The 19728-nt window shown below is 52.0% G+C and overlaps 1 protein-coding gene across 5 annotated transcripts in view; it reads left to right on the top strand.

The window, feature by feature from the left end:
• FLI1 (Fli-1 proto-oncogene, ETS transcription factor) overlaps positions 1-19728 on the top strand; it is a 90686-nt gene that overhangs the window by 43610 nt on the left and 27348 nt on the right. For all 5 annotated transcript variants that reach the window (XM_040085137.2, XM_040085139.2, XM_040085136.2 and 2 more), the window contains 2 exons: positions 6237-6445; positions 16704-16858. In XM_040085137.2, coding sequence (XP_039941071.1) covers positions 6237-6445; positions 16704-16858 — 364 coding nt within the window. The remainder of the gene's footprint in view (positions 1-6236; positions 6446-16703; positions 16859-19728) is intronic.

Here is a 19728-nt window from a genome sequence, read left to right as displayed (position 1 = left end):
ACCTCCATTCCTGGGCCTATGCTGAGACCTCAGAGAGGATTTTCGTGGGGATTTCCCAGAGTTCCAGGCCTGGCTTAAGCCTCCTTATCATTATGCTTAACTTGCTGGGAAGGAGAAACTGTCACCTGGTTATTCCCAGTTGAAACAAACCAAAGCAGGCCCTGAAACCCTTAATGTGAAGTCTAGACTGAGGAAAAAATGGTCATTGGTCCAGATCCTACGAAAGCGTGCCTGAAGTGAAGTGATTTTCTGAGAAGTGAAGTACAGTAGAATGATTTATATTTTTTATCCTTTTGGAGTCTGCTTTTGGGGATCTTGAGATGAAAATAACAGAGCGTTGATTTTAGCAACCTTCTTTTACCCACTTGTTATGAAATTTCATGGGAATAGTGAACATAAAATTAACCCCTAAAAGATAAAGATATATATGTATTTTTCCTTATGGGGAGTTTTGCCCAATCATTTTGCCCCAATTTTGAGCTCATTTCAGTGTGGTTTTGGGGTTTTTCAGTGTTAGTGCTGTTTCTGCTGCTCTTACCCCTGCTTTGTTTCCCCTTAACTTGAGTTACCATGTTGTGGTTTCCCATTCATTTGAATTGTGAAGGAATTATGATGTATTCCAAGGCTGCCAAGCTACCCTTGGATGGAGTAGCCTGGGTGGAAAGGGAAGGAAAGGCAGCCTGGGCCAGGGGGATGGCTCTTTGTCCAGGTCACTGTCCTGCTCTGCGGCTCTGAGCAAGTCTCCAGTGCAGTCTCCACCTGCAGTGTGGGATGCCTTAAACTAATTAAGTGAAACCCCTCCTTCATACCCAGAGAGTTCCTCACATCTGCAGAGACTCAGACACAGTGGTAAAGGTTTGCTGCCTTCTTAACCCCGAGTGCTGCTGCAGCAGGGAAAGGGGCTTGGAGCAGTCTGGGACAGGGGAAGGCGTCCCTGTCCTTGGCAGGAGGTGGAATGGGCTGAGCTTTAAGGTCCCTTCCAACCCAAACCTTTCCATGATTCTGTGACAGTGGCCTGCATCTCTCCTGGCCATCCCTCCTGGGGCAGGGACAGCTCTGGGCAGGGCTTCCAGCAGTTGGGATGTCCCAGCACCACCAGCTCAGCGGGGAAATGCTGCAAGGAGCATGTGTACAAGGGAGAAGAACAATGCACCTTGGAAGTGACAGCTCTCATCCTGCTGGATTCACTGGGGGGAATGATGGATCTCCAGCTGCAGCCAGGAAAAGCTCCTAAGCTTCAATGCTTAGGACTTCAATGGATTGTGAAGGGCACAAGATTGGTTTGTGGTTGTTGGCTACCAAATGTTCATGATTATGGTTTTTGAGGGGAAGTCCTGAGGAGTCCCTGCCCCAGTCACATCCTGTAAGGAAGGTGGAATAGCAGGAGCAAACCTCAGCAAAAGTGATCTGGAAAAGCTGCAGAGGGAATTCTTGGTTTGATTAGGAGCAAGGGAAGAGGGGACATCTGAGAGTGTGTCCAAAGGATCCCTGTCCGTGTCCAGAGGCAGCACTGGCCAGGGCTCGGTGCCCCACAGCGTGCACAGTACAGGGCAACAGAGGAGGAACACGGCACGGAGAGGGGAGTGCCCCCTAAATGTGCTGCCAAAGATCAAGGGCACGGATGAGAACACTCTATCTTCCAATCCGGTGCACAATCCATCCAAATGTGCTGCCCCAAGATCAGCACAGTCCCTGCTTCTTTTTGAATTTCTTATTTGACTCACTTTCTTGTAAGTCTGATGTTATCTCTGTGCTCGTATGAGATGCTGGCAGCAGAAACGCTGACTTGTAACACTGCAATGGCAAAGTCGTCTCTACACCAGGGTTGCTCCTCGGTGCAAACCCTGGGCCGTGTGTGAGGCTGCTGACCTCAGATTTTGGTGTTTTACGTCATTATGTCTGGGCTCTTCAGGTCTGTGTTGGCAACATTCTCTTTACAAAAATACTTCAGGAGTGCTTTTCTCACAGGACCCAGAGCGGTGAAATTTTGGGGAGGGGAAAGGAAAGAAAACAGCCACCCCTCTAGCAGTGGAGTCATGTCTCCATGGCACAATGGTTCAGGTGCTCAGCACCGTCTGCTCTTCTAAGTCAGCCTTTGTGGAGGAGGATGAAGCTTTGATCTTTAGCAATGCCTCTTAAATGTGGTTATGGCCAGAAAAGTGAATGTAGAGAGCTAGAAGTTGATGTTCAGTGAAATCTCATTGCGCACACATGGAATAACCTCAGCTGCTGGGGACGCCTGGGGTGACAGCACTGACTGCTCACCTCACCAGCCCTCGTTCCTCCGGCCCTCCTCCTTTCTCAAATGTCCTGTTCAATTCACTGACTAAGTGAAAACTCTGCTAAAGTCTGTGTGTCATCTCCCTTTGCAAGGAGATCAGGAAAGCTTGGTCGAAGCCCTGGCGGCTTGTCAGCCCTCCCAGCATCTCAGACTGGCTGTCCCTGCCCTCAGAGCCAAAGCCAAACTCTGCCTCCTGCCATGTCCCATTCCCACCTGGGACCTGGGTCAGCACGGCTCATCCAAATAAAGGCCAACCTGCTAATTTACTCTCTACGGCTGGAAACTGCTGTATAAATAAGAGCCATGCCACAGATTCCTGCCTGAGGGATGCAGGGGTGCGTGCCAGCTCCTTGGGAGCCTCGTTTGTGGCACTCACTGGTGGGCTGCGCTGGAGAGGCTGGGGCTGGGCTGCCCAGGGAGCTGGACGTGCTGCGAGCTGCCACGGCCGCATTTATGCCAGGAATGCGATTAAAACCTGGAAAAACTGAGGCCAGCCTATTCCCAGAGGCACTATAACGTAACATATATGCCAGAGCAGCACACACAGCCCCTGTCTCAGCCAGGGGCTGGCCGGCCCAGGGCCACAGGCTGAGGCAGCGGCGGGGGGGACCTGGCGGGCTGTGCCCTGTCTGGGCAGGCTGTGCTGGCACCTGCGACACCTCGGGGTGTTTTCCCAGTCTCCAAACACTGAGCAGCTCTCCATTCCACGGGAGAGAGGCTCGGTATTTCATGGAGCTGCCGCTCTCCTCCTCAGCCGAACCCTTCCTGAGCAGGCTGGGCCCTTGACGGCGGGCCTGGCCAGCTTTGCTGGGGAGCTGAGCCCCGCAGCGAGCACAGGGAAGGTTGCACACACAGCCTGGAGCCGAGCCCTGGCCCTTCCAGGACACCTAGCCTGAGTCCCAGGCAGCCCTGGCCTTACGCAGGGGCTCCACAACCAGCAGAGGCTGCCTGCTGCTTGTTTTGTCTGTGAGCCATGGCTGTGGGCACCGGGCTGAGCCGGTGGCAGAGGGCTGGCTCAGTGCCACCCAGCTTCCCTTGCATGTCACCAGCGCTGCTGGTGCTGTGCCCCTGGAGCTGAGCAGCTGTCACCAGCCCTATCTCTGCTCATCTGCGGGGTTGCTCAGCTCCCCCGGGGCTGAGCCTTTGTGCTGCCACCAGCTCGGCTTTAGCTCAAAACAGCCCTGGCCCAGGAGCTGCCAAGAGCAGCCGGAGCTTTTGGATTTCTTCTCCTGTTTTCAGGGCTGAAACTATTCATGCAGCACAAGGCAGAGCTCAGCCCCAGCCCCCCAGTGAGGTTATTGCTGTCCCAGTTAACACCAGTTGCATGCAGACACGGTCTGAGCAGCCACTTCATCTTTCAAGGAAGATCTTTATCTGAGGAGGTTCTCTTGCCACATACTCCGTGTCACAGGCCAGTGTGTACTTGCTTGTGTAGGTGAAGTTGTACTTGATGCAGCCCCAGCCATTGATCTCGGTCCAGGGTTTTTGGGACAGCCAGGGAGATCCCAGCTTTCCAATTTCCTTACCACCAGAACCTTTCTTCAGAAGAAAAATGGCTTTAGGCAGAAAATGCAGCTTGGAATTAAGAGTGCCTGAGTAAGCTTGAATTCAGAAGAAAACTCTCCCCCAGCCCCTGCATAAGTCCTGCTGAATTGCCAGTAAAAATCTCACACTGATTTTGTGGGATAACTGTCGTTCTAGTTATTTTCCCAGGTATTGTTTCCCTAAAAAAACCCAATTTTCTGTGTGTTTTTAGGGTATGTTTTTAGACCAGAAATCTCCAAACCCAACCATGCAGAATCTTTATCTGCTGAATTTGCAGTGGTACTCACATTTCCCTTGTCTCTCCCCAGCTGAGCCTGGGTCTAGAGGGCCCTAAGCCAGTCCAGCAGCCCAGCATGGGGTTCACCCACCACCTCAGGTAGGGAACCTGACACTTTTTGTACTCAAAAAAATAAAAGCCTGCAGAAAATGTGTCATTTGGGACCCCCTGCCTGGGTGAGTCCTGACCTCAGTGAATCAGAGGAGCAGCAAATCCTGATCTCTGATGGGATTGTTCCCTTTTATGACTGAAACCATCTCTTGTTCTTGCACCTTCCTGCACAGGGAAAGTTTGCAGCTTGGAGATGATGCCAGCCCTTTGAGGGGTTTCTGACACAACTCACACCAACCCTTCCCAGGGACGTCTTCCACTCCCTCCCTTACCCTAAAGCTGGAATTTTTGATAGGCTGTGAATGCACCAAGGAAAAGCTGCAGGAAAAGCTGAATACAGCATGAGTTCCTTCCACCAACCACCACTGGGCAGTGTGGGGTAAAACCCTCCTTTTTGCTGTTTAGTGGCTGTAACCAGTGTGAGAGGCTGACCACAAATTGCAGCAAATGTTAGAACTTCAGCTGGAATTATGCAGATGTTTGAGGGCCCTTTTGAATCCAAGCTTAGCCAGGCCCACTCCAATTCTAGACCATCTCAGCTTGTTAGGGTTTGTTACATGATCTGAGATCAGAGATGGAAAAGTGCTGATTTTTGTAGGCCTGACTCTCTCTAAGTGGGTTAACTTCAGGCTGGGGGGGATTTTCGTGTTTACCCAGCAGACTATGAATTATCGACGTTTTTTGTGATGATATCATGAGCCCGGTGGTATTTGATTCGTGCTTAGATTCTTGTGTCATCCCAGGAGCTGCACTTCTCTAAGCTTTCAGAATTTCTCTTTCCCTCCCTGGTTATGGAAGAATTTAAAAAACAAACCTCCAAAACAACTACTGGGGGGGAGGGCAGAGAGCAATAATCTGTTATTTTTAGAAGCTCCCTGTTCAGGCTGTGCCCTGTGGATGTTGAGCACGGAGGGTTAGTGCACACCAGGTTTCAGCTGTGTGTCCAGTGACCCTCTGCAGCCCACACACCACTGCTGGGTGGCTTTTGAGCGCTAAGTGCCCACAGTAGGCGAGTCTGTAGCTTTGTTTTGGAGCCTGCCCCATCAGCTCGGATTAAAGTGGGGGCTGCTTTCAGTGCGGGAGGTTCCTCCTTCGGTTTCTGCCCCGCCACTCATAAAGGCAGCTGTGTTGTGTGTGGTTAACTGAGCCCCCTCCAGAACAGGCAGCCCTTGCCAGATGCACTTTGAGTCAGGCAGGGCTGTGCCAAAGCCATCAGGAGCCTGACATTCCTCTCTTAGAAAACCCGAGCACATCCACCCAAGGAAATTGATAGTCAGAACTTTTTGTCAATATTTGGAGTTTCAGCAAGGGAAGGGAAAATTAAAAAAAAAAAAAAAAAAAAAAAAAAAAAAAAAAAAAAAAAAAAAGAGGGGGGCTAACAGTTTCCTGTTTTTAAGCATTTCTAGAAATGCACAATTGGGTAATGCGCCAGCCCTTCACTTCCCACAAAATAAACAAAAAGTGTAAAGCAATGCATTTTTTCCCCCACCACAAACACCCATAACTGTGACCCGCTCTGGCTGCTTCTCCTTCGGCAGCAACCTCAAAACACAAAGAGCACACAAACCCTCTGAAAGGAGATGCAGAGACCTTCACGTGCCGCTCCAGGGGTATTGCCACCACACACCAGTTGGGTTTGGAGCAGCAGGTGGGCAGGTCACTCACTCACTGGGACCTGGGCTGAAGCTGCTCACGGCGAGCATTGGGGTGACACAGCCCTCGGGAGGTGACACAGCCCTCGGGAAGTGACAGCCCCAGCAGCTCCTCCACTCTTTGCAGAGCTCCAGTGAACCTCAACGCTGCTCCCACCCAAAGCCAGCGGGCAGCAAAGCGGAGCAGAGCGAGCCCTGGTTTGCATGGGGGTTCCAGGAGCCCGGGGCTCTGGTTCCCCTGGCAGGTGGTGGTGGCCGCCAGCACGGGGCAGCTGTGGGGCCCTGCAGGTGCTCCCCAGCTCGCAGGGAGAACTGGAGGGCAGTTCCTGCTTTAGTCACGGCTCTGAGGGCTGCTTGTGTCTCTCCCCAGGAGGCTCTGTCGGTGGTGAGCGACGACCAGTCCCTGTTCGACCCCACGTACGGCGCGGCCGCTCAGCTCCCCAAGGACATGACGGCCTCCGGCAGCCCCGACTTCGGGCAGCCCCACAAGATCAACCCCCTGCCCCCCCAGCAGGAGTGGATCAACCAGCCCGTGAGGGTCAATGTCAAACGGGAGTATGACCACATGAACGGATCCAGGTAAGGAAAGAGCCCTTTCCACACTTACAGAGTCTTGGTCATGGAATCACAGAATATCCATGTCAGGAAGGACTCGCAGGGATCATTGAACCCAACTCCTGAATCCAAACCCCAAGTCCAAAGGAAGGCAAAGCACACTCTGTCCATTTGTGCTCCTGTCCTGCGTATTAACAAACCTCTCTGTGCAGGACCATGTCCCACTCTCCTGCAATTCCTTCTTTTGTGACTCATTTTTAGCACCCTGAGCATCCTGCTCATGCAGTTCTGCAGGATGTGTCCCTCCCCATCTCCATGAACACTCCACAGACTGGGCCTGAGACTGCCAGGGCAGAGCTCACGCTGCAAACGCTGCTGTAAATCCCACATTTCACCTCTGAGCTCAGCACCCCATGGACGTGCCATGGTTCCAGGAGCTCACGGAGGGGGACAGGCAGCAATAATTGGAGATTCTGACACTGAAGCACTGAAAGTTGCACTGCTGGGCTGCAAGGGCTTCACTGGACAGCACTTTTTATTTGTGCTCTACCAGGGCATAAGCAAACCTCTGGAAATGTTTCTTTATGCCCTGGTAGTCCTTCAAATTTTTTTGATGGAGAAGGGAGAAAGAGGAGACTTAGGTCCTTTATAGGAGTCTGCGAGGTGGAACAAAACCAAAAGCCTGTGCCCACTCCTTCTGAGTGGATAGAGGTGACACAGAGAATTCAGGAGGAATTGGAGAAGGGGTGTGAACCCCACAGTGTGACTGAGCCAAAGGACAGCTCGGCTCCTGTCAGTTGTACATAGAGGTGAACATTTCCCTGGTCAATGGGAAATTGAATGGCTTGAAAACACTTTGTTATAGCAGCTCAGGTAGCCCCTTTTAGAAACACTACTACAAGTCCACAGCCTGGAAACAAATTTCACCTTCTTGAACATAATTTTAAGTGTAAAAATTTCAATATTTTTTCAATTTTAAGTATAGGTATAATAGAGATACACTTTTGGTTTCTAGCAAAAGCTTTTAGAGTCTACATTAATTTTAAATGTGATTTGAATTTCAAAGTCACAAACACCTCTAACATTTGTAGCGTTTCCCAAGTGAAACTCTCAAGGTTTTTCCTACTTTAGGGTGAGTTTAGCCATTTTCCTGGTTTCTGAGAACACAGCAGAGCAGAGTTGGAAACAGAAAGCAGCCTTGCACTTTCAGCCCTCTACAAACCAATGATGCTGTTAAAGACATCAAACAGCAGTGTGCTGTTTTCGCTTGTGAGTGTACAGTAGATGCTGATTTCGCCCTCAGATAAAGGCCTTTGTGGTAGTTGCTCTCTCCTGGGGTCCATTTGCAGGCTGAACTCAATCTGACCCTGATTGTACCGCAGTAGCATTTCTTGACTTCATGAAAACCTCGTGGGTATTTGCACCATGCTCCCAGTCTCTGAACTGGGGTGAAAACATGGGAAAATGAATTATTTCCTGAAAAAAACCATACCATAGAGAGAAGAATGGACCTTAAAAGTAACTGGGGTTTTGATAATCCTGGGGGTTACCTGTGGCTACCAAGGATGGTTTTCTTAGGAAAAGGAGGAAGGTCTTTGCAGCATCGCCAGGCTGCCCAAATCAAGGATGGGCTTAGACCAACCTGGGGCAATGGAGGTGTCCCTGCCCATGGCAGAGGGTGGCATAGGATGGGATGAGTTTTAAGGTCCCTCCTGACCCAAACCATCCTGGGATTCTGTGATTGCTGCCGTTGTTCACACCCACAATGCCAGACCCACACACACAGGGGTTCCTCCTTTTCCACTCCTCTGTCCCAGGGAAATCTGGCAGGCAAAAAGAGCCTTCCCCATCCTCTGAGCTCATAAACCACATGTGGCTGTGCTCTGCAGGTCCTGTAAGCACAGGTTGTGTATCATTCTGAGTGTGTCTGTGCTTGTACACCCCAATTGTCTGAGTGTGCCATGTGCTCTGCAATGAAATGTCCCAGGCTGTCCTTCCGTGGTGATTCCTGTGTGCCCATTTCCTCCTCTGCTCAGAAAAAGGGGAAATAGCTCTGCCTGGACAAACTGAGTCATGAGCAGCTGTTGGAGCCCTGGGAGCCATGGAAAAGGCCTTTGGAGTGTGTTGGTTCTGGGCAAGCAGGAAATCCTTCTTTACAGACTTGCTCAAGGCTCTGAGGTTCTTGGACACAAAATGCGTGCTCAGTGTCCCTAAAGAGGGGTAACCCCCTGTCAGGAGAGAAGAAAAGCCTGTTGTGAATGTCAGGGCCATGGCCTGCCAGAGCTCCCACCCTGCCAATGGATAACTCTTTAGCATGGGAGCTCCAGGGCACCCAGGACAGGAAAACATTCCCCTGCGTCCTCCATCCCTCCTCCCTTCCCTGCATGTCCACCCCAGCTCACGGGGATGGACTGGGCCACTCCAATCACTCAGCGCCCTGCCCATCAGCTGCCCGGCCAACCCCACACACGTGTGAGTGCCGATGCCAGCCCCAATGCCAATCCCAATCCCACTTCACTGCAGCTGCAGGCTGAGCAACAGCCAGCGCCCCCCCGCCTCTGTCCCTGCCTCTCTTGTTCCCCAGGTACCCTGTCCCCGTGCTGCGGCTGCCTCTGCGGCAGGATCAGCCTGTGCTGTGCTGCCACCCGGGCTGGGAGCGCTGCCGGGGGCTGCAGGGGGTTGGTGTGCTCTGGCACGGACACAGCAGGGACAGTGCCCAGCTTGTCTCCTCCTCTCAGAGAGCAGAGGCAGGGCTGAGGGTGTGATGAGCTGCTGTGGTCCTCAGCAGGGTGGGAGAAGGGTCTTTGAAGGACGTCTCTAAGTGCTAAACAACAGGGAAAGCCCACCCAGCTTTCTACCCCATGTCAGGATCCCCTGCTTTAGAATCAAACTGGAAAGAACTTTCCAGATAAGTGCATCCTAACTGTCTGCAGGGGGGGATCAATGTTTTAGGGGAGAAGATGGGAATTCTGTATTACTGCAAGATTCAGGTGTAGAAATTTCATGAACTCCTCTACTGTAATCAGACCCTGAGGCAGGTTATGCCCTCACAGACAACACCTTGCTCAGAGCAACACCCATTTAAAATTATATTTAAAAACCAAAACAAAATAAACAAGAAAAATCTTTCACATTTGGAATTTTACTGAATAAAGGAGGAGGATTGTTTAGAGGGGTGCTGGGTAAAGTTTAACCCAATTTACAACCAATGTTAATAATAGAGTTTTCCTTATATTTTACGTAAATTCCAAATGAACCAAGCAACAGGAATTCCAGATCTCGACAGTATTTACTGATCTTCTCCATTTGCAGCTAAACTCAGTGAGCAATTTTTAAAAAATGTTACAAAATGTGTCTGATCTTCAAATGTGAAAGTAAATTCTCCTGTACTGATGGATGTGGGCAAACTTCCCTGGGCAATCCCAGCTGTGGCATGGATTTTGTCCAGCCGAAATAATGAAGTCAGTGCTTTGGAAGTGTTTTGGGGCCGTTCTGCACAGACATCTCAGAGCAGCTGTGGCTGCTCCATCCCTGGAAGTGTCCAAAGCCAGGTTTTGGACAGGGCTTGGAGCACCCTGGGACAATGGGATGTGTCCCTGCCCATGGCAGGGGTGGAACTGGATGGCCTTGAAGCGCCCTTCCAGTCCAAACCCCTCTGACATTCTGTGATCTGATGTTTCTCTTGCTTCAGAACATGAAAATAACGCCAAGGTTCGGGACTCCCCGAGGTGTTTGTGCTCCGGGGACTGTGTCAGACCGAGCCGAAGGGACTTCGGTGTCTGCAGGGATGAGCTCCCCGCGGAGCAGCGTGTGAGCCCTCTAGTGGGATTTGCCGGGTCCTTCTGCGCCAGCATCTCCCTCCTGTTCGCCCTTACCTGCCTGGGACAAACCTGGGCTTTGCCATCCCTTTGGTAGTTCGGCAGCCTCTTCCAGTGGGAGTTTCCCTCCTCCCGAGGCATTCCTGAGAGCAGGGTTGAAGTGCAGGCAGATGCAAGTTTGGAGGAGCTGACTGCTCCCTGTGTAAGAGGGAGCCACCGGCAGAATCTCAGTGTCTGTTCTTCCTTCCTTCACTCAACAACAACAACAAATTAAAACGGAGCTCTACACCAAAAAGTAGCAAATTTAGAAGGAAAAGAAAGGTGGAAGAAAGCAGGAATGAAAGAACAGGAAAACAGGGATAGAAAGGAGGAAATATTCCCCTGAGTCAGGTCCAGGAATTGCTGATGTCCATTATTTTGCTCTTTCAAGCAGAAGCCATAGGTGATTCCTAGACAGAGCCCTGGGACAGTGATTGCTTTATTCCCACACCTCTGGAGCCCAGGGTGGAGCTGTACAGAGGATTTACTGGTCAGTGCCAGGCAAGCGCTTGTCCGTTTTGGCCAGTCTCAGAAAAACCTTCCCAAACACCAAACTCTTGGCACCCCCAGAGAGAGCTGCTGGAACAAGGAGCCTTTGGATGGTGGGAATGAGTTCTGCTTCATATTCCTTGGACTCTGCCCCTGCCACAGGGACTGTGTTCCAGAGAGCTTGTGAAATCAGCCTGTATCCATTTACCTGTGTACGTCCACAGCGCTTCCTCAGAGCCTGAGCAAATCCAGCCTGGAGAGCCACTGGAACATCTGGAGTCCCTGGGAAAAGTCAGGGATGGATCTGGCATCTGATATGCCCTCTCACAAGCCCTTTCAAATGATGAGGGAGTATTTCTATGAATCCCAGCCTGCCTGTGGGTGATGCATGAGCTGAGGAAGAGTGATATTCCATGAATACACCATCCACAGCTCTCTGCTCTCCTCTGACACTGTTGTTGTTCCCCAGGCTGAATCCTCCCCTGTGTGACCACAGCTACACTCCCCTCCTGCTGGGATAAACCCCTCACCTGGGGCTGGGGCAGGGGCTGCAGGGGTGACTCAGACTGGCAGAACTCTCAGTTCCCAAGGAAACTCTGTGTTTGGGAAGAAATGCTGAGTTTCAGACACAAAGTTAAGGATCTTCTCACTTGCTGTCACTGAAGATTCCGTGGTGTTTTCTCAGGGACAGCTCAATCCCCCTGCCAGTTCAGTTTGGGTGATGCTATTCCCAGTTCTGTGTGTCCTGCAGGGTCAGCTCTGCATGCAGCCATCCTGAAAACTTCCCCAGAGGGAAGGGCTGCAGCTCTGCAGCCGCATGAACGTGACGCTGCCAGGTACCCGGAGCACATTCAGTGTCCTGCAGGATTGATGGAGTGGCTCCTCTGCCCGCAGTGCCTGCTAGGGGCACCGCAGTCCCCTAAAGTTCTCTTCAGTTCTCTTCAGACCTTTCTGCCAAAGGTTTCTGGTGCTTGGCTGCTGAGACGCAGAGCAAGGGATGGGCAGGGTCTGAACTGCCAGAGCAGAGTCTGTGATGTGAAAAAGCATCACAAAAACACTGAGGAGATCTCACAGCCTCGGGGATATTTTGGTTACTTCACTGCGAGGGTCATGTGGGCGTGCACAAGGTGAGCAGGGAGCACAGCCAGCCAAGGACTCTGCTCTGTCCCTGTGCTCATCCATGCCAGCAGAAATATGGAGAGGCTCTTTAGAAGGTGTTGTTATCCAAGAGTCTGGATATCACAATCACAGAATCCCAGAGAGGTTTGGGCTGGAAGGGACCTTAGACATCGTCCAAATCCAAACCCCTGCCATGGCAGGGACAGCTTCCTCTGTCCCAGGCTGATCCAAGCCCTGTCCAACCTGGCCTTGGACACTCCAGGGATCCAGGGGCAGCCACAGCTGCTCTGGGCACCCTGTGCCAGGGCCTCAGCACCCTCCCAGGGAACAATTCCTGCCCAATCTCCCATCCATCCCTGCCCTCTGGCACTGGAAGCCATTCCCTGTGTCCTGTCCCTCCAGCCCTTGTCCCCAGTCCCTCTCCAGCTCTCCTGGAGCCCCTTTAGGCCCTGGCAGGGGCTCTGAGCTCTCCCTGGAGCCTTCTCCTCTCCAGGTGAGCACCCCCAGCTCTGCCAGCCTGGCCCCAGAGCAGAGGGGCTCCAGCCCTTGGAGCAGCTCCAAGTTCTCCTCTGGATTTGCTCCAGCAGCCCCACATCCTTCTTGTGTTGGGGGCCCCAGAGCTGGACCCCACACTGCAGGTGGGGTCAGTGCTGGAACATTTCCCCATGGAGCTGTATGAGTGGAATACATAGAATTATTTGACCATAAATAGTGCCTGTCCCATCTGCTGGGGCATTTTCCAGGGAAGTTTCACTCCAGAGCAGGATGGGAAAGGGAACCCTGGTCCCCAGGCAGGGCAGGAGAGGAGGTTGGTCACTCACCAGGGACAGTGACCAATGAGCACAACAGTCTGAGCCTCTGGAGAATATTCTGAGACCCTGGAGAACAATGTTAGTCCCTGGACCACAGTGTCACACCCTGGAACATGGTGTGACAGCCTGGAGCAGGATCTGACACCCAGGAGCACAGTATCACACCCTGAGACACTGTGTGACACCCTTGAGCACAGCCTGACACCCTGGAGCAGGGTATGAGCCCCTCGAGCACAGCATCACACCCCTGATCACAGTGTCACACCTGGGTCACACTGTCACAGCCTGGAGGACAGTGTGACATGCTAGAGGATTGTAAGAGCCCCTGGAGCACAGCGTCACACCCCTGAGCATGGTGTCACACCTGGATCATCACACCAGGATCACGCTGTCACACCCAGATCACACTGTCACACCTGGATCATCACACCAGGATCACGCTGTCACACCCAGATCACACTGTCACACCTGGATCATCACACCAGGATCACGCTGTCACACCCAGATCACACTGTCACACCTGGATCATCACACCAGGATCATGCTGTCACACCCAGATCACACTGTCACACCAGGATCACGCTGTCACACCAGGATCACGCTGTCACACCCGAATCACGCTGTCACACCTGGATCACACTGTCACACCAGATCACGCTGTCACACCCGAATCATGCTGTCACACCTGGATCACACTGTCACACCAGATCACGCTGTCACACCAGTATCACACTGTCACACCTGGATCACACTGTCACACCAGATCACGCTGTCACACCAGTATCACACTGTCACACCTGGATCACACTGTCACACCCAAATCACACTGTCACACCAGATCACGCTGTCACACCTGGATCACGCTGTCACACCTGGATCACACAGTCACACCCAAATCACACTGTCACACCAGATCACGCTGTCACACCTGGATCACGCTGTCACACCTGGATCACACTGTCACACCTGGATCACACTGTCACACCAGATCACGCTGTCACACCTGGATCACACTGTCACACCCGAATCACGCTGTCACACCCGGATCATGCTGTCACACCCGGATCACACAGTCACACCCAGATCCCACTGTCACACCTGGATCATTACACCAGGATCACACTGTCACACCAGGATCACACAGTCACACCTGGATCATCACACCCGAATCATGCTGTCACACCCAGATCATGCTGTCACACCAGGATCACACAGTCACACCCGAATCACGCTGTCACACCCAGCTCACACTGTCATACCAGGATCACACTGTCACACCTGGATCACACAGTCACACCTGGATCACACAGTCACACCCGAATCACGCTGTCACACCCAGATCAGTCACACCCAGATCACACTGTCACACCTGGATCATCACAGCAGGATCACGCTGTCACACCCAGATCACAGTCACACCAGGATCACACTGTCACACCAGGATCACACTGTCACAGCTGGATCACACTGTCACACCAGGATCACACTGTCACACCTGGATCATGCTGTCACACAAGGATCACACTGTCACACCAGGATCACACTGTCACACCAGGATCACACTGTCACACCCAGATCCCACTGTCACACCTGGATCATCACACCAGGATCACACTGTCACACCAGATCACACTGTCACACCTGGATCACACTGTCACACCTGGATCATCACACCCGGATCACACTGTCACACCAGGATCACGCTGTCACACCCAGATCACACTGTCACACCCGGATCCCACTGTCACACCTGGATCGTCACACCAGATCACATTGTCACACCCAGATCCCACTGTCACACCAGGATCATCACACCAGATCACACTGTCACACCAGATCACGCTGTCACACCCAGATCCCACTGTCACACCAGGATCATCACACCAGATCACACTGTCACACCAGATCACGCTGTCACACCCAGATCCCACTGTCACACCTGGATCATCACACCAGGATCACACTGTCACACCAGATCACGCTGTCACACCCGAATCATGCTGTCACACCTGGATCACACTGTCACACCAGATCACGCTGTCACACCAGTATCACACTGTCACACCTGGATCACACTGTCACACCCAGATCACACTGTCACACCAGATCACACTGTCACACCCAGATCCCGGATGCCCCCGGCCCTCCCCAGCCCAGGCGGTGCCCAGCAGGACTCAGCTCCTCGGTGCTGCCCCGGGCCCTTCCCTGCCGGTGCAGGTGGCTTTCACACCTGACAGGAGCACTCCCACAGGGAATCAGCACTGCCGAGTCACCCTGTGAAGTCCCCGTGTCCTTGCAGCTCCTCAGCCTGTCCCCAGCTGCCTCGGGGACATTAAGCCTTCAGCAGTTGCCTCTCTAAAGGCAGATTTTGGTTCCCTGCCTGGAAAAACAGTAGGCGAAATAGTAAACCCTTAAATTCGAACATGTGTAAGTTATACATCTTATTTCCATTTTCGAGCAACATTCCCTTCGTCAGACATGAGGAAAAAATTACCATCTGCCTTGGAATATCTCGGTGGAGCATTTATCTCCCGGCCATGATAACTGAATTTCAGGCACTTCTCCCTCCCCCCCAGTTCAGGTTAAGAGACAAATTTGTTTAGTGTCCTGCCTGGAATTCTTGCCAGCTGAGCTCGGAGGGTGGGATTTGAGCACTGTGGCCATTCTTACCCCAAGAGGAATGGTTCCCTCCCAAAGCTCTTGGCTTCTGGCAGAGGAGGAGGACGGCTCTGGATTAAAGCATGGCCTAAACTGCCCTGGAAATGGCTCTGGGATTAAAGCCTGGGCTTGCTCTGTGCAGAGGTTGTGCACTAATCCCTCCCTTGGGAAGGTGAGGGCAATGATGTGCCCTTCCCTGGAAGTCCCTCGAGATGGGATTTGCTGTGTGCCTGGCAGGCTCGGGGCTGGGCTCTGAAGGGACTAAAGGCAGGAGCTGCTCCTGCAGCTGGAGAAAAGCACAATCCCTGCTCCCCCTCTGGGCTTTGGAGGCTCACAGTTCTCTCAGAGTCTTCCCAAGGCTCTGCAGTAGGCCAGGCCTTAGCACGGTGCCACCTGAGCTGCTGGATGTCCTCTCTTCATCACTCCAGCACCTCAGGAGTTAAACTGGGGCCAGAGCCCTTTTCACACCCCGTACTGGGGTCTGAAGTTCCTGACTCAGCCTTGGAACATCCAAGATTCCCAGATTTCCTCACCAGGTAGTGAACTGTGGCAATAACTGAACAATAGAATAATTAAACAATAGAATAATTGAAGAGGCTGTGTTGGAAGGGATCCACAGGGGTCATGAGCCCAACTCGTGTCCTCGCAGAGGACACCCCAGCAGTGCCACCGTGTCCCTGAGCGTTATCCATCCAAATGCTCCTGGAGCTCTGGGGGCTCCAAGAACAGACAAGCTCCATCCCGTTCAGGCCTGTATAAATCAGACTCTGCTGCCGTTGGGAGTTCTCTGGGGACAGCCCTGTCCCTCTGGGTGGGTGTTTGGGGTTCTTTGTTAATGCCATGGAAGGGCTGCTCCCGTGTCCCTGGGAGCGCTGCAGAAACACCTCCGGGCAGGAGAGCAGAGCATCCGTGTGCCACTGCCAGGCCCCACTGCAACACGAGGGGTGTTTTGGCCCCACAAGGGATGGAACAGCCCGGCAGGGGCTCCCAGGAGGATTGCAGGAAAGCACTGAGCAGCCGGGGATGAGGGAGTGGGGTGTAACCCACAGACTGCTGTAACAGGCACCGAATGTCGGTATTTCAGAGCCACTGCACACATTGCCCCGTCTGGGAGTCATTCCCTGGGAGACTCCACCTGGTTCCGTTACCAGAGACCCCCTGTGTGACTTGTGCCCCACAGACCCCCTAATGACACCCAGTGACGTGTCAGGAACGGCCTCTCCCACCTGAGGAACTCCCTGACTGTCCCACCTTGGGCCCGTGGCCGCGCGTGTGAGCCAGCCCCGTCCCGCGCTGCAGGGATGGAGGGGGCAGCGACGCTGAGCCAGCTTTCCCTTTGCCTCGCAGGGAATCGCCCGTGGACTGCAGCGTGAGCAAGTGTGGGAAGCTGGTGGGAGCAGGGACCGAGTCCAACCCCATGAGCTACAGCACCTACATGGATGAGAAGAACGGGCCCCCCCCCAACATGACCACCAACGAGAGGAGAGTCATCGTCCCCGCAGGTACCGCCACGCTCTGCGGCTCTTTCCTTGCACTGCCTGGAAGGGCTTTTGGTTCCGTTTGTTTATTCGCTCCCTGAGGGATTTTCTCTCTTACAAACCACACGAAAAAATAAGGAAAATATCAGAGTTTCTGGTTAGTGGGAATTCCCGTGTTCCAGTGCGTGATCTGAATCGGGAGAGGCAGATGATAATTGGTGATTTTTTTTTCTTTTCTTTTTAATTTTTTTCCCCTGGAATGAAGTGTTGCTTTGGTGTGCTGAACCAAATCCATCTCCTGTCATGTATTAGAGGAGAATCTGCTTCCTGGGACGCGCAGGGGATGATCAAAGAGGAATGAAGTGGACCCAAGTTATAACTCCCCTGGTGCTCTCAGGATCCAGCTGCACTTTCATGTCATACTGATTGATTCAAAATGAGCTATTTTGTTTCCATTTTTTTTGTCAGCAGTAGAAACCCCAAAAAATTGTATTTTGCAGAAACTGCGTTATCCTTCCAAAAATTGTCACAGAGAAACATTCCTGTCCAGCTTTGTTTGTGTTTGGTATCCACATCTGCTGCCTGGAGTTGGCAGGATGCTCTGGATGTGTTTGGACTCTCCGGGGTGAGAGCTGCTGTGGGAGGAATGGGAGAAGCCTGAACCTGGAGCGAGGAGCTCTTTCCCTGCGAAGTTTATAAACAACATCCATATAAACAGGGCCAGGAGCTTTCCAGCAAAGGGGCCAAGTGCTGGCCCAGTGCACCTCCCAGAGCTCGCCCTGGCTCCGAGGGTTTCGCCAGGGCAGGGAGGGCTGGAGCCGGCCCAGGCAGACACAGCGCTGGCAGAAGGAAACGCACTCGTGGAATTCAGCTCCTTTCTCTGACTGTGGCTTGACCACGAACAGATGACAATTCCCAAGCGTTTGTTTGCCGTTTAGGATGAAAAGGAAAAGCTTGAGGTGAATGTAGTGAGAACAGAACAGGATCGTGTCCAGCGTCCCCCTGCCTGGAAAGGTAGAGCTGGCACCAACCAGTCCCTGTTATTAAGGATGATCCAGGGGGAGTATTTATCCTGTATGCTAAAAAAAAACCCCTAGGGTGAGCTAAAGTTTAGCACTGTTGAAATAGGGGAGATGCCTTTCAGTGCCCCCAGTAGAAGAAAAGGTTTGGAATCTCCTCTTTGAAGGAAAGTGGAGAAAAAGACTTCCCTCCTCGTGACCATCCACAAATCCAACCCTTGAGATACTTGTGAAAGAGCAGAGATTTACCAGACTTTGGAAGACAATAATGAACATCATCCCAGATCTCTGGCTGCAGGAGAGGAGGCCCAAGTCATCCAAGAAAGGCATTTGGATCTTTTAATTTAATCCAGAATGGAGATTTATAGCGCATTAGGGTGAAGATAAGCAAGAATAATGTCACATTAGGCTTACAATAGTAGTAATAACGAGCTCTAAGCCATGTTTCAAGAAAGCAGATTTTCAGACACCATGCAATGTCTTTCACAGTGTTTAAATGAGGCCACAAATTCACTCTGCCCTCTAGATGTTGGGTTGTTTTCAAAACTAAAGACAAATAAGCCTTTCAATTTTTAAAAAAAAAAAAAAAAGGAATCCTCCCTTGAATACTTGCATTGTAAAATTTGCAGCCTTTGCCAGTGCTTAGAAAGCAGAATTCAAATAGCTATTGCCAAAACCTGAAGGAAATGCATCTGTCGTTCCCAGAGCAGACTTGTAAAGGTGTGGGGTTGTAAATTCCACGTTCTGAATTCAGCTTTCAGCAGCCCAGGTTTTCTGGAGACTCAGTGGGGAAGGGTCTCAGTTATAATTTCAGTTCCCTTGGTCTCAGTTCCCTGTTTGGTGCCATTATTCCAGGGCCCAGGTGCCCAGGAATGCCATGTGTGGGCACCTCCTGACCTTTTGTGCCCAGGGATGCCCTCAGCCTGGGCACACAGTGTCCAGCCCTGGGCTGAGGCATTGCTTTATACCCCCTAAAATCCAGGCAGAGGCATTTCTGTTCTGCCCAGAGCAGCCCACAGCCCTGTGCACGTTCCAGATCCATGTTCTCAGCTTCCTGGGATCTGAGGTGTCTGAGGTTTGTCTCAGAGCTGGACCAGCTGTTAATGACACATCAGACATCTCCAAAGTCCAGACTTCTTTGCAATCCTCTCCAGCTGCAGCAGAGCAGGAATGTGCAGCTCAAATTTGGAAATGGGATACGTGGGGAGCAGCGGCACAGGAAACATCTGAAAATGTTGATATGCTCTGAAAATGACTCTGTCAAGTGGTATTGTGGCACCAGCTCTTGCTGGGGCTCTCTGATCTAATGCCCTTTTCAGAATTCAAAGGCTGATCTCTTTTTTTAACCACCGATGCAGCCACTCATCTCCACGGGGCCTGAGCTCCAGCCAGGCTCCGAGCGTCTCTTTACGTCACCAGCAACAATAAAGATCCCACAGCTGGAGCTCTGCTGACAGTCAGGGATGCCCAGACAGCACAACATCCCCCTGCCCTTGCAGAGCTGGGTGGGTTCACAGGGACAGTGGAGGCAGAATTGTGTTCCTGCCCTGGGGTGAATAACTCTGGCTCACACCCAGGGCAAGCTGCTCTGTTTTAGCAACACTATTTCAAGATTTTATTTTACTTTATTTTATTTTATATTTTATTTTATTTTATTTTAATTATTTTATTTTATCTTATTTTATATTTAACCCTGTTTCCCGAGCCCTTTGCTGACCGTGAGCACCCCCACGCTGAGGGTTTCTCGTGTCAGCTGTGGGGCTCCCCGGTGCCCATGGTGGGACTCGCACAGCCCTGATGTCACCTCGCAGAGCCGCAGCTGGGACAGGAGCTCCCTCTCAAAGGGATCAGCTTCCTTTGGGAAGCTTTTCTCCA

This window comes from Hirundo rustica, chromosome 23 (assembly GCF_015227805.2).
Source record: "Hirundo rustica isolate bHirRus1 chromosome 23, bHirRus1.pri.v3, whole genome shotgun sequence".
Taxonomy (NCBI): Eukaryota; Metazoa; Chordata; class Aves; order Passeriformes; family Hirundinidae; genus Hirundo; species Hirundo rustica.
The sequence above is the reverse complement of the archived record's forward strand: the minus strand, read 5'-3'. Positions and strand labels throughout refer to the sequence as shown.